At 39.1% G+C, this 13,987-nt stretch overlaps 2 protein-coding genes across 9 annotated transcripts in view; one reads left to right on the top strand and one right to left on the bottom strand.

Annotated features, from left to right (window-relative positions):
* The window catches only part of RBBP4 (RB binding protein 4, chromatin remodeling factor), a 22,428-nt gene extending 12,349 nt beyond the window's left edge, over positions 1–10,079 (top strand). For 2 of the 3 annotated variants that reach the window (XM_025448097.3, XM_049104830.1), the window contains exons 4-12: positions 1,303–1,476; positions 1,841–1,956; positions 2,074–2,234; positions 2,336–2,462; positions 2,631–2,708; positions 4,230–4,306; positions 4,414–4,471; positions 4,564–4,674; positions 9,090–10,079. In XM_025448097.3, coding sequence (XP_025303882.1) covers positions 1,303–1,476; positions 1,841–1,956; positions 2,074–2,234; positions 2,336–2,462; positions 2,631–2,708; positions 4,230–4,306; positions 4,414–4,471; positions 4,564–4,674; positions 9,090–9,155 — 968 coding nt within the window. In that variant the 3' untranslated portion in view covers positions 9,156–10,079. Of the gene's footprint in view, positions 1–1,302; positions 1,477–1,840; positions 1,957–2,073; positions 2,235–2,335; positions 2,463–2,630; positions 2,709–2,972; positions 3,075–4,229; positions 4,307–4,413; positions 4,472–4,563; positions 4,675–9,089 lie in introns of those variants that run through there. The other variant, XM_049104840.1, reaches the window with a different exon arrangement.
* SYNC (syncoilin, intermediate filament protein) overlaps positions 8,690–13,987 on the bottom strand; it is a 19,895-nt gene continuing 14,597 nt past the window's right edge. For 2 of the 6 annotated variants that reach the window (XM_025448090.3, XM_025448093.3), the window contains 3 exons: positions 12,908–13,032; positions 12,657–12,733; positions 8,690–11,239 (listed from right to left, as the gene is read on the bottom strand). In XM_025448090.3, coding sequence (XP_025303875.1) covers positions 11,229–11,239; positions 12,657–12,733; positions 12,908–13,032 — 213 coding nt within the window. In that variant the 3' untranslated portion in view covers positions 8,690–11,228. Of the gene's footprint in view, positions 11,240–11,924; positions 11,980–12,656; positions 12,734–12,907; positions 13,033–13,987 lie in introns of all 6 variants that reach the window. The other 4 variants (XM_025448094.3, XM_035713229.2, XM_025448092.3 and 1 more) reach the window with 2 other exon arrangements.

Raw genomic sequence — 13,987 nt, 5'->3', positions numbered from 1 at the left:
TGTTGATAGCATTTTCATTTACAAGTTTCTGTCCCAACTTTCCTTAATAGAGAAAGATATTTGAGACTCCGAAATTGAAGACCTTCCCCAAATCACAAAATTCTAATAAGTGGCAATCAGGGCAAGGTCCGACTCTTATATCTTATCATGCTGCCTTCTGTAATTATTCGACTAATCATTAACCACCTTTGTTTTATGTTGCTTTGCCAAGATTTACATAATCACAAATTATATTGTTACACATTTTATAATGGTACTTGGGAGAATTAAGTGCATACAGTAGTCAAATGTGAATAAATGTTTTTATCTAGTCCTTGCCTGCCTGGTTTATTTCAACTAAGGATTATGGTTGGCATGTATAAGTGGGAGGTTAAGGAAAATGGAACTACCTGTTGTGGCTCTGTTTTTCCTCACTGTACTAAGATAAATGGTAGAGGGAATAGACAATAGTGTGATGTTATTTCAGGAAGGTTATTCCAAACCTCAGCTTCAAATAAATGGTGTAAAGGGTTCTCTTTAGTACCTGGCTCACTGTATACTTTAAAATTCATTAAAGCAGTAACTTAGGGGGCATGTGAGTGACATAGAGGGTTGAGCATCCAAATCTTAGTTTTGGCTCAGGTCCTAATCCTCAGGGGTCTTGGGATTGGGCCCTATGGGGCCCTGTGTTGGGCCTAGTGAGGAGTCTGATGCCTGGGTGGCTCAGTGGTTGAGGGTCTGCCTTTGGCTCAGGGTGTGATCCCAGGGTCCAGGGATCAAGTCCCACATGGGGCTCCCTGCCTGGAGCCTGCTTCTCTCTCTGCCTATGTCTCTGCCTCTGTGTCTCTCTCATGAATAAATAAATAAATTTAAAAAATAAAAATCTGAAAACTGCTTATTGAGAATCTTCTTTTGAAGTGGAATTGATAGTGTTCCTTATTCTTAGATAGTAGGATAAGATTTATTATTTATATAATTATCTAGAATTGGTATGGCTGAAAGAGTCTAGGAATCAGAAAAAAAATGAGAATTCGCATTATTTTCAGCCATAGTCCTATCACTGGGAACAAATTAATGTAGGTACTCCACAAATTTTTTTTCTTGGCAAAAATTTTTGGGGATGTTACCTGTGTTCCTTTCCCTACTATGTAGGGTTGTGGTAAAAATCAAATGAAATAAGAGATATGAAAACACTTTATACTACTAACACATGTATAAATTACTTCAGTATTCTAGTTTGCTGATAAAAAGCCTTGCTTGTGTCATAATTTAAGTGACAGCGAAGCTCTTACTTTGTCCTCATTTACAATTTCTTATCTACAGAATTTGGAGGTTTTGGCTCAGTTAGTGGAAAAATTGAAATAGAAATCAAAATCAACCATGAAGGAGAAGTGAACCGGGCACGTTATATGCCCCAGAACCCTTGCATCATTGCAACAAAGACTCCATCCAGTGATGTTCTTGTTTTTGACTATACAAAACATCCTTCCAAACCAGGTACCTGCCCTCTTCAGTTCAAATACAGATAATGAGTCACTCTGGGAATACATCCCTCTGCTCAATCTGAGTTTAATTGCTTGTTATTTGTATATTTTAACATCTTGTGATATATACTGGTATGTGTGGGTATCCTTCCTCTGTTCTTTGTATCTATGTTAAAACCAAAAATGCTTTTTTTTTTTTTTTTTACACAGAACAGAATGATATGGTATGTTTTAAGTACTATATATTTGATCATAATAGGTCTGTATTGCTATAAATATGAAGAGCTTTAGACTACTTCATCAAAATTCCGTTATGCTTTGTAGACCCAAAGAGGCAGTGGACTCTGGATAGTTTTCATATGTCTGTTACTTTGCAGACCCTTCTGGAGAGTGCAACCCAGACTTGCGTCTCCGTGGACATCAGAAGGAAGGCTATGGACTTTCTTGGAACCCAAATCTCAGTGGGCACTTACTTAGTGCTTCAGATGACCACGTGGGTATCCTTCCCATTTTGAAGCAAATCTGGACTGGTTATCATTTGGTTTCTTTTCTGGGGTATGTGGGGAAGTGAGAATCTTCCATTTATATAATAGTTAATTTTACATTTAAGACCATCTGCCTCTGGGACATCAGTGCTGTTCCAAAGGAAGGAAAAGTTGTGGATGCGAAGACCATCTTTACAGGGCATACAGCAGTAGTAGAAGATGTTTCCTGGCATCTGCTTCATGAGTCTCTGTTTGGGTCAGTTGCTGATGATCAGAAACTTATGATGTGAGTAGAAACCAACCATGTTCTAATTTTTTCCATGTTGTCTAAGTTTTATATTGTTACCCATTTCAAGCTTTTCTCCTATTTTTCCTTTTTTTTTAAAGCTGGGATACTCGTTCAAACAATACTTCCAAACCAAGCCACTCAGTTGATGCTCACACTGCTGAAGTGAACTGCCTATCTTTCAATCCTTATAGTGAGTTCATTCTTGCCACAGGATCAGCCGACAAGGTCAGTTTGATTTATTTTAAGGAAAAAACAAAGGGTGAATTTTTCTTGCTTCCTTTGAATGCACAGATCTTTCAGTTGAGGGTTTTTGTCTCATAAAAAATTATTGATTGTTATTGCTTTCTTCTTCCTTTTTTTTTTTTTTTTTTTTTTTTTGCTTTTTGTATATAGACTGTTGCCTTGTGGGATCTAAGAAATCTGAAACTTAAGTTGCATTCCTTTGAATCACATAAGGATGAAATATTCCAGGTAAGAAACTAATGCTACGAACATTTATTTATCTATCTACTTATTATAAAGGAAAACCTGGATGCACACTAGTGTTTTATCCCATTATTATCAGTAATGGAAATCTTCTACATAGCTGTGTTAATTTCCGTAGGTATTGGGATTGTTATTTCTGTACTTCCTCAAACTGGTCATTGGCCCCTTATACTCTTGAGGTATTAAGAAAATCAGTGCTTGGATAATTTTATTCTAGTTCTTGACACTTGTCTCTTCCCTTATTTCCAGAACTTGCTATGTCTATTGATTTTGCAGTTGAAGCCTAAAGTACTAGCTCTGTGTTTTCTGCCTCATCAGTTAAAGCTCCTTTCTTAACATGCAAAAGCTCTCTGACTCAATTCAAGAAATGTGGCACTATATTCAATGCTTATTGCCAGGACGCTGTGAAGAATATGATATATAGATATATACTTTGCTATCAGAGAGTTTACAGATTTATAGCAAGGAGAGGCCCATTCAGATTCACCATAATAGAAGATTAAGTGTTAAGAACTTCAGGGTGGTCAAAGTTCATTTTGGTGTTATAAGGATGACCTCTGAATTCAGCTCTAGGTGAGCCATACTCCTGTCACTTAACAGTTTTATATATAATACTGGGTTCGTAAGTACTTGAAAGAATAGATACTTGTATATGTTTTGTTCTTTAGTTCTAAGGTCAGAATTGGATTACATTTGGCCAGAAGCCAGTATTTGTAAAACTAGATTAAGACCAGATCTTCAAAAATAGGGATCCCTGGATGGCTCAGCGATTTAGCGCCACCTTCAGTACAGGGCCTGATCCTTGAGACCCAGGATCGAGTCCCACATCGGGCTCCCTGCATGGAGCCTGCTTCTCCCTCTGCCTGTGTCTCTGCCTCTCTCTCTCTCTCTGTGTCTCCCATGGATAAATAAAATCTTTTAAAAAATTTTTTTTAATATATATATGATGAAATAGAACAAAAGATGACAGCCTTCATTTAGTGATAGGTTAACTTCATACAAGAAATCATCTTATTTAGCTGTCAAGGGGTTTTGTGTTGTTGTTGTATTTTAATGTTCTTTTTTTTTTAAGTAATCTCAACACCAAAACTGGGGCTTGAATTTACAATCCCAAAATCAAAGAGTTGCATGCTCCACCAACTGAGCCAATGAGGCGCCACCTCCAGCTGTCAGTTTTAATTATAATGCCTAAAATAGGGATCCTTGGGTGGCTCAGCAGTTTAGCGCCTGCCTTTGGCAAAGGGCCTGATCCTGCAGTAGTCCCAGAATTGAATCCTGCATTGGGCTCCCTGCATGGGGCCTACTTCTCCCTCTGCCTGTGTCTCTGCCTTTCTCTCTCTTTGTCTCTCTCATGAATAAATAAAATATTAAAAAAAAAAAAGTCTAAAATACCTTGAATTCTTCTCTCTTATTTACAAAATTTTTTTAATTGTTAAATAAAATTTAGCTAATTTCCCCTCAATTTTCTAAATAACAACTTTTCTATTTTCTTCATTCTTCCTATAGGTTCAGTGGTCTCCTCACAATGAGACTATTTTGGCTTCCAGTGGTACTGATCGCAGACTGAATGTCTGGGATTTAAGGTAAGTCTTGTATTGGTTACTCTTTGTGGAGTATTTTTATTTATGCTTTTCCAAATTAGTTACTTAGGATAAATCTGTTTTTAACTTTAAAAATCTTTTTGTGCTAGTAAAATCGGAGAGGAACAATCCCCAGAAGACGCAGAAGATGGGCCACCAGAATTGTTGGTATGTTATTTGCACGTTGAGTAGTATTGAAATAATCTGTAATTTATTGCCATCTACCTGCTTTTCATGTCTTGTTTTCCTTTCTCTTCCAGTTTATTCATGGTGGTCACACTGCCAAGATATCTGATTTCTCCTGGAATCCCAATGAACCTTGGGTGATTTGTTCTGTATCAGAAGATAATATCATGCAAGTGTGGCAAATGGTAAGTGGTGTCATTTATTTGGGGGAAGTTAAATAAATGAGATGTAGTATCACTTCATATTTATCGACTTTACAAATACAGCTGGCATCTCTGGTTAGTTTACTCCTAAGTATGATTTTAGCATTTGCTGCACATTATCATTTTCAAGTGCCTGCTCATTGCTTTTAGCTGCTTATCACACTGCTTATCTCAGACTTAAGGAAACCACACTTCTCTCCTCCTCCTCATTCCCCCTTTCTCCCGATTTTCCTGTTTCCTATATGGCTCCAGTGTAGTGTCCCGCCCCCCCCCCCCCCCGCCCCCCAGCGCATCCAACTTGAAAATTCAAGAGTTCTTCATTAATTTTTTTTTTAAGATTTTATGTATTTATTCATAGAGACAGAGAGAGAGGCAGAGGGAGAAGCAGGCTCCATGCAGGGAGCCTGATGTGGGACTCAATCCCAGGGCCCCAGGATCACACCCCAGGCTGCAGGCGGCGCCAAACTGCTACGCCACCGGGGCTGCCCGAGTTCTTCATTATTTATTCACCTCTAAGTCTAGTTTACTTAACAGATTTTACATTGTATGCATTGTTTCTTGTATCTGTACTCACCTTACAGATAAACCACTTACATACCCCACTTTCCTATTTCTACTACACACCCTGATTTTTTGGTCATGTTCTCATTACTACTTGCTAGACTCTTGCAATAGCCTCCTTGCTGGCCTCCTGCTTTCCCTGCTTTGCTAGCTGTTGAATCTTTGGGAATGATCATTCCTTTGATGTGGTTTGTGAACATGCCTAGCACAGTTCCTTTTTTTTTTTTTTTTTTTTAAGATTTTTTTTATTTATTCATGAGAGACCCACAGAGAGAGAGAGGCAGAGATGCACAGAAGCAGGCTCCAGGCAGGAAGCCCGATGTGGGGCTTGATCCCAGGACTCCGAGATCATACCCTGGACCAAAGGCAAAACGCTCAACCACCCAGGCATCCCCCTAGCACAGTTTCTACCACAATGGCACAGAATCACATACTGCCATTTCTCCATGAAGTGTTACTAGATTCCCAAAATACTCCTGCCCCTTTTACCCCAATTGGGAATTGATTACCCGTTTTTGAATTTCCCGAGTGCTTGGAATTTAATAAGATATCTTTATTAAATTGTCTAATATATAGCAATATAAGAAACATTGGCCTTCTGGAGATGAATGGTGGTGATAGTTGCAGACAAGGTGAATGCCACTGAACACTTAAAAATGATTAAGATGGCAAATTTTTATATAATAATTTTTAAATTATTTTTATAATTTTAAATTTTTATTTTTACCACCATTTTTTAATTGCATAACTTTTGAATGATCGTGGCCTGATGAATGAAAAGATTTGGAAAAAAAGCTTTTGGTGTTTTAAAGTAGATGTAGAGGTAGGAATAAGCTCCAGGGGAAAATTTTTGGTTCAGTGTAAGGAAAAATACTTTAAATAATCAGAACTCTCTTGAAGAATAGCACTATTAATCAAAGTTAAAGAAATGAAAAGAAAGGGGATCCCTGAGTGGCTCACCGGTTTAGTGCTGCCTTCTGCCCGGGGCATGGTCCTGGAGTCCAGGGATCAAGTCCCACATCGGGCTCCCTGCATGGAGCCTGCTTCTCCCTCTGCCTGTGTCTCTGCCTCTCTCTGTGTGTCACTCATTCATTAATAATAATAAATAATAATAAATAAATAAATAAATAAATAAATAAAATCTTGAAAAGAAAAAGAAAAAGAAATGGAAAGGAAAAAAATGAGTTTTTGTGGCTTATGAGATTAACAAGTTACATAGTATATCCATACTTTGAAATGTTATATATCCAAAAGAAATATGCTTCGTTTTCATAAGATATTCATGACATGAAGTAGGGAAAAAAGCAGATCGTTGGACAATAAATAGCATTTTATAATCCCTCATATTATTATAGCTAGTCTTGAATTTAATTATATGTAATTATTTAGGAGGCTCTTTGCCATAAGATTGGTATATTTAGGGAGTTTTTTTATTTCTTTTTTTTTTTTTTAAAGATTTTATTTATTTATTCATGAGATACACAGAGAGAGAGGCAGAGACACAGGCAGGAGAAACAGGCTCCATGCAGGGAACCCGACATGGGACTCGATCCTGGATCTCCAGGATCATGCTCTGGGCTGAAGGCAGCGCTAAACTGCTGAGCCACCCAGGCTGCCCTTTGGATTTCTTTATATACCTATCACTATTACGATTTGTAATAATAAGTACGTATTACACATATAAACAGAAAATCTACCTCACCTTTTTCCTTGTAATATATGCATAGATAATTAATATAAAAAGTTAAGAGCTCTTTAAACATTTTTTAAGATTTTATTTATGCACACATGTGTGGGGTGGGGGGCAAAGGGAGAAAGAGAAGTGGGCTCCCCACTGAGCAGCGAGACCAATGTCCTCAGATGGGCCTCAATCCCAGGACCCTGAGATCATATCCTGAGCCAAAGGCAGTCTTTTAACCAACTGAGCTACGCAGGTGCCCCTAAAGTTAAGAGTTCTGACAGGAGGGTGATATGTGCTGCCTTGGGATAGCCTGTCAATTAAACCTATTTTAGTTGCTGTGGAATGTTGCAGGATATTGAACTACATCATCTTCAGGCCAGTTTGTTCTTTTGCTCCGTGTTTTTAGAATAGTGGTAAAAGAACAATAGAATTGTTAAACAAGTGAATATTCAGTGTTTGTCCAAGATCCTAAAACCCTTAAGGTTGTCTAAGTGGTAGGAGTCTGTTTTTAAGGAGCCCCTTTTGGCCATACCTGAGTTTAAGCTAAGGAGGTAACTTTGGGGCCTCTGGAAGGCCTCAGGATGGGATTGGTCTCCTGAAAAAAACAGTTGGGAGAACTCTTCAGTCGTGTCACCCCATCCCCACCCCCCCCTTCACAGAAGGTATTGAGCTGTAAAAACTCTTGAAAAGGCTCTCTTTAATCTCTTGATTCAATGAATTTATGGAGATAGAGAAGCTCCGTATTCATCACCTTGCCCTTTGCATCACTGCCATTTGACTGTTTCCGAATTGGAAGCTATATAGTAAACTGGTAATAGTAAGTAAAGCATTTTCATGATTCTGAGAGTCATTCCAGCAAATTATCAAACCTACACTGGCAGGGTGGGGGGTGGCCTGTTGTTGAAACCCCTGAGTTTATATAGCCAAGTTGGACAGAAATGCATGGATAGTCTGGACACTCAGGGCTTGACACAGGCCTCTGAAGTGAGGATAACAGTCTTGTGGGACTAGGCCCTTAAACCTGTGGAGTCTGACATTACTTTCAGGTGTAGTTAGTATCAGGGTTGAATTAAAATTTTAGATACCCAGTTGGGTGAAAAGGACAGTGTCATCAAGAAACATTACACAGGGGATCCCTGGGTGGCACAGCGGTTTGGCGCCTGCCTTTGGCCCAGGGCGCAATCCTGGAGACCTGGGATCGAATCCCACATCGGGCTCCCAGTGCATGAAGCCTGCTTCTCTCTCTGCCTGTGTCTCTGCCTCTCTCTCTCTCTCTCTCTCTCTCTCTGTGTGACTATCATAAATAAATAAAAATTAAAAAAAAACTTTTCTTAAAAAAAAAGAAAGAAACATTACACAGAAAAAAAAAAAGAAAAAAAAAACATTACACGGTTTTATTCCTTCCTGTTCCTGCAGTCAGATCACAAGCTCTTTAAAGATAAGATTCTCCCATCCTTTGTAGCACATAGCCTCGTGATTTGTGCACAGTAGATGGTAACTAAGAACAGTTAACTCGGCCCAAGTAAAAGTATTTTCTCTATATTAAGATTATGCCTTTGGATGCAAGTTTTTCATCAAATAACAGAAATAGTTTATTTTATGCTAGAGCAATTTTCTTTTTAAGATATTTATAAATTGAGTTTTGAAACCTATGGTTGGGAGGGCTCTTAATGAATGCTTTCCCCCCAGTCTACTTTGTGGATTTGTCTGTTCTGGACATTTATTAGAAATGAAATAATGCAATACATGACTAGCTTTTTGTTATTGCCACGTAACATTTTTATTCATTGGTCATTTGATGGACATGTGTTTGTTTTTACTTCTTGACTCTTGTGAATAATATCTAGTAGAAGGACACCTGAAGGTTAAGTATCAAGACAAATAGTAACCATACTTCAGTTTTGTGGGAATGTCCTAATCTAGTTGGCCTGTGGGCCAGCTGCCTGCTTTTACTGGAACACAGCCATCCATACCCATTCTTTTTCAGATGGTCCATGGCTGCTTTCATACAGCAACTGCAGAGTTGAATAGTTGATACAGAGATTATGGCTCACAATCTGTCTCCCTGGCCTAGTCTGTTTTTGAAACTTTAACTTCAAGAATGATTCTTCATGTTTACTAAATACCCTTTTCTCTGTTTCTTGTTTTTGGGCAGGCAGAGAACATTTATAATGATGAAGACCCTGAAGGAAGCGTGGATCCAGAAGGACAAGGATCCTAGATATGTCTGCACTTCTTGTGATTTTAGACTCCCCTTTTTTTTTCCTCTCAACCCTGAGATTGATTTAACACTGGTTTTGAGACACAGACTTTGTTTGGCTATCCCTCTGTGATAGGTACCATCAACAATGTTATTAGCCCAAACAGAGGGTGTTTTCTAAATATTAACTGGGGGACTTGATTCACTAAAGCCACAGACTTATATTTAAATTTTCTTCAGGAATTTTCTAGTAACAAAGGTCTAAAGTAGCCACAGAAAGGGGAATATTGTGTGTGGTTATTTTTCTTCTTAGGCCATATCCCCAAGTTTTTCAGACTCCTTTAAGTAAAGGCTAAAGTGAGGAAGGAATAGAGCCAAGTGAGGTAGGTGTCTGAGCCATGAAGTATAAATACCACAAGATGTCGTTTTTATTCAGGAAATAGGGGAGATTCAAGTCATATAAATTCCTATTCTAAAAACTTCACACCTGACTTTCCAGGATGCACATTTTCCTATGTAGACCAGTCTCCTCTCAGTTTCTTCAGTTAAGTCAAAACTATGTGTTCCTCTTTCCCCATATATTTTTGCTTGTTAGTGTATTTCTTGAGCTGTTTTCATATTTCTTTCCTTTCTGTGAAATGGTTTTTTTTAAAAACTTGGGACCACCAAGTTGTAAAGATGTATGTTTTTACCTGACAGTTATACCACAGGTAGACTGTCCAGTTGAGTTGAGAAGAGTGAATTGATAGCTTGTATTTGTTTTTAAAATTAAATTAATCCTGGATAAGAGTTGCTTTTTTTTTTTTTTTTAGGAGTTAGTCCTTGACCACTAGTTTGGTACCATCTCTATTTTGGGTGACCTGTTTCACCAGCAGGCCTGTTACTCTCCATGACTAACTGTGTAAGTGCTTATAATGGAATAAATTGCTTTTCTACGTAACCCCATGCCAGTGGGTTTTATTGGGTATATAACATTCATCAAACACCTGTCTGGCTTCCTGAAGAGTTGTTCAGAGGGCAGTTACTGTGTATGGTCTTTGACTATCAAGAGCAGAATTAAATATGATAGATCCAGAGCTATATAGAAAAGAGCTTTACTCCTTCCCAGGGAAAGTGCCAGACATAAAACACTGAACCAGAGATACATGGATTAGTCTTTGCTAATATAACATCTTTTTGAAATTTCTCTCCCTAGAGAACTACTTGGACTTTCAAGACTGTCAAAGGCAATGTGGCAGAGAGCATTTAAGGCAAACTTTAAATGGGGAAAAGGTGTTTGAACCTTTTCCCATAGAGGTTGAATCTCCCCAGTATGTTTTTCACTGGGGCCTGTATTTAGAGGTTACATATAATAGGCTCCTAATACAAGCCTTTATCACCAAGTGCCATAACCAAATAAAATGCCTGTTTTTTTGCCAGTCACCCTGACCCAAAATCATTTTCATGAAGCACAGTCTTTGGGAAAATCCTTAAACCTTTAGGTTCAAATCCAGATTGGTTTCTCTTTCCAAGTCTGTAGTCCTAAAAGAGTGCAGTGAAAATTATCTCAACACAATTAGGAATAAGCCATATGAGCCCACACAGACTTAAACTTTGTAAAAGGATTCATTTTAAAGTCCAATGCTCATGGCACAAAAGAATTCAAATTGTAAATCATATAATGAAAATTGGCTGCCTTTTTGACCCTACCTGTGCTCCAAAAAAAGATTTTTGTTTTGGGTCAACACAAGCCAAGATACATTCTTTACAACACTAAAGTGTGTGCATATATCCATCCTTTAGTCTGGGCATGTGGGGATTACTGCCAGAGAACAGAAGTGTCATTTTTCCATCCCTATGCACATCGAGATTGGTACCAGCAGCCTATGAAATAGACTCCACCTAAATCTGTGACTGATGATGTTCTACCTCCAGCCAGCCTTTGAATCTTTTTAAACAAGTCAGCCAGTATTTGTAACTTTCCCAGGGTGAATTGCTTGCCAAGTCCCTGGCACTCCCTTCTCTGGAAAAAAGTATGTCCAAAGGGTACTTAGTGATCCTTTGCTAAGAAGTTTTTTGTTCTTGTTTCTGGGTTACAGATTCGGCCATATGTTTCTAAACAGCCCCTGTAAGGTTGAGAAAAGAAAAAAGAATAAGTTTATACGTTGTGCAACTTGAAACAATACAGTATAAAGTTTATCACAATGAACTTTTTTTTTTAACAAGTATTTTTCTTCTTTCTTAATATAGGTTACTATATCTTTTTTTTTTTTTTTTTTAGATTTTATTTTTTTCATGAGAGACATAGGCAGAGGGAGAAACAGGCTCCCCACAGGGAACCAATGTCGGGATCCCAGGATCTGGGACCTCACCCTGAGCCAAAAGTAGACACCCTGAGCTGAAGGCAGCCGCTCAACCACTGTGCCACCCAGGTGTCCCTATCACAGCGAACTTCTGAAGTTTGATTAGTGCTGGCTCAGTTGGGGAGAGATTGTTGGAGTGTGGTTTACATATAATAAGGGATGCATTTCCCCTCACCAAATGCCTATTGGAGTGCCTCCTATCTGCAAAACAATGAATGGTAAACTATGTGGTGGTGATGGGAGGGACTAACTAGAGGTTTTCTCTGCCCGGGATAATCTTACATGGGTATTTTTTTTTCCTTTTCTTTTTTCTTTTTTTTTTTTTTTTTTTTTTTTTTACATGGGTATTAATAATAACTAGGATTCTGTAGTTTGCTTTCTTAAGATGAGTTGTTGCCCTTTCCCTATTGGACTTTTCCTCTGATCCACACAAAGGGGTTTAACATACCATTTTCCTCAATTAAAAGGTTCTCTAAGCTCCCCACAAAACAAATCAGTCATGCCTGGATAAAACACAGTTAAAGAAAATGCTAGTAAGTTAGGAAAAATATAAGTGTTATTTGTGAGTTTGTATCCAAGACACAAGGTTAATGAAACTAAGAATAAAATTTATGGGCATCTGTCTGTCTAGTAATGCAACTTGACCCAGACCTTTTTTTTTTTTTAGACCCAGACCTTTTTTTATCCTTAGTTTCTTTATCCAAGAGAATCTAGGACTTTATAAGAATATAAGAACATTAGTATACAAAGAAATTAATGGATAGATGTATTGTTTCATATATTGACCAATAATATAGCCTGTCCCTCAGGCTATAAACAACACCCACTTGAGCCTTTTTATGACTTAGATTAATTTAGCCTTTTGGCCTCTTTGTCATAGTCTGAATTAGGTAGCATAACTGCCTTCTCTGCTATTCTAAGGAAACCGTTTATGAATAGCAGATGGGGTAGGATAGGCCAAGGAAAAGGAATGTACAGAGGCCAGGTGTGTCATCCCATTACAGAATTCCTGGTGATAGCTAGAGCTTATTTGGGTCCTGCTAGAAACTGAAACATTCCAAGTGACCCCCAAATGCTTAAACCTGGCAAAATGTGGAGGCGTGTGTTATTCCTAAAGGCATTAGTATTAAGTTAGGAGCAGCAACAATGCAAACACCACTCTTGAACCCTCAAGGATCACCTTGAGATTGGGTCTCCATTCCACCTGCCTGAGAAGTGAGAACGTCAGCCTGTCCCAGGCTCTTGGGTAGCATAGCCCTTTTAAAAAAGAACCATTTTCCATCTGTCATGGATGAGCACAAGTTGAGAATCATTTCCAAGTCATTTTTTCACTTTTCCCTGTTAAATGGAATTTCCCCTGAGCAACATCTACCCTTCCCACCATCCCCTCAGCCAGTGTCAGTTAAGATCTGAGGAGCAGCAAAAACTGACTTATAAGTGGAGAGCTCTTCAGCAAGGCTGATCCTCAGTTGCTCCATCTCTTTGTTCTTCTGCTGCTGGAGTTGCACACTGCTCCTTAACTGCCTCTGTCGTTCTTCCATTTCCTCCAGCTGTTCCTGCAGTGAGAGGGCCAAGAACATCTCTAATGAGCAGAACAATAAAAACAAACTGTCCGTTAAAGTTGATGAAGCTCTTTCTTACACATGGTTTAATCTTCACACTGGTATGGAGATTGAGAAAGGTTCAAAGAGGTGTTTGAACAAAGCGATCCTGCTTTTGCAAATGGTGACTTCCCTGAAAGAAGTCTTGTCTGTTCCCTCGGATGACTACTGTTTAACAGAATCCTACAAAGGGTGGGTGGATGCTCAGAGGGACTTGAATTTGTTTTGCAGTTTTAAGTGTGGGGGAGGATTTTGGTCTTTTAGTTGGTGTGCTGAGAGTTTTTTGGACCTCTGGCTCTGTACAAGTTTGTTTCTGTTAGGATAATCCGTTTTTGTATCATCCTGCAACTTAAACAATTTAAGGTAAAAGAAACTAAGTGGGCACCCCGGGTGGCTCAGCGATTTAGCGCAACCTTTAGTCCAGGGCCTGATCCTGGGGACCTGGGATCGAGTCCCACATCGGGCTCCCTGCATGGAGCCTGTTTCTCCCTCTGTGTCTGCCTCTCTCTCTCTCTGTCTCTCATGAATAAATTTTTTTTTAATTTTTTTTTTTTTGACATTTTATTTATTCATGAGAGACACAGGGAGAGAGGCAGAGAGACACAGGCAGACAGAGAAGCAGGCTCCATGCAGGAAGCCCGACGTGGGACTTGATCTCAGGTCTCCAGGATCACACCCTGGGCCGAAGGCAGACGCTTAACCGCTGGGTCACCTGGGCGCCCCAATAAATATTTTTTTAAAAAAAGAAGCTAGGGATCCCTGGGTGGCGCGTGGTTTAGCGCCTGCCTTTGGCCCAGGGTGCGATCCTGGAGACCCAGGATCGAATCCCACGTCGGGCCCCTGGTGCATGGAGCCTGCTTCTCCCTCTGCCTATGTCTCTGCCTCTCTCTCTCTCTCTCTCTATCATAAA

The sequence above is a fragment of the Canis lupus genome, chromosome 2, assembly GCF_003254725.2.
Source record: "Canis lupus dingo isolate Sandy chromosome 2, ASM325472v2, whole genome shotgun sequence".
Classification (NCBI taxonomy): Eukaryota; Metazoa; Chordata; class Mammalia; order Carnivora; family Canidae; genus Canis; species Canis lupus.
Note: the sequence above shows the minus strand (reverse complement) of the source record. Positions and strands in the feature narration are given on the sequence as shown.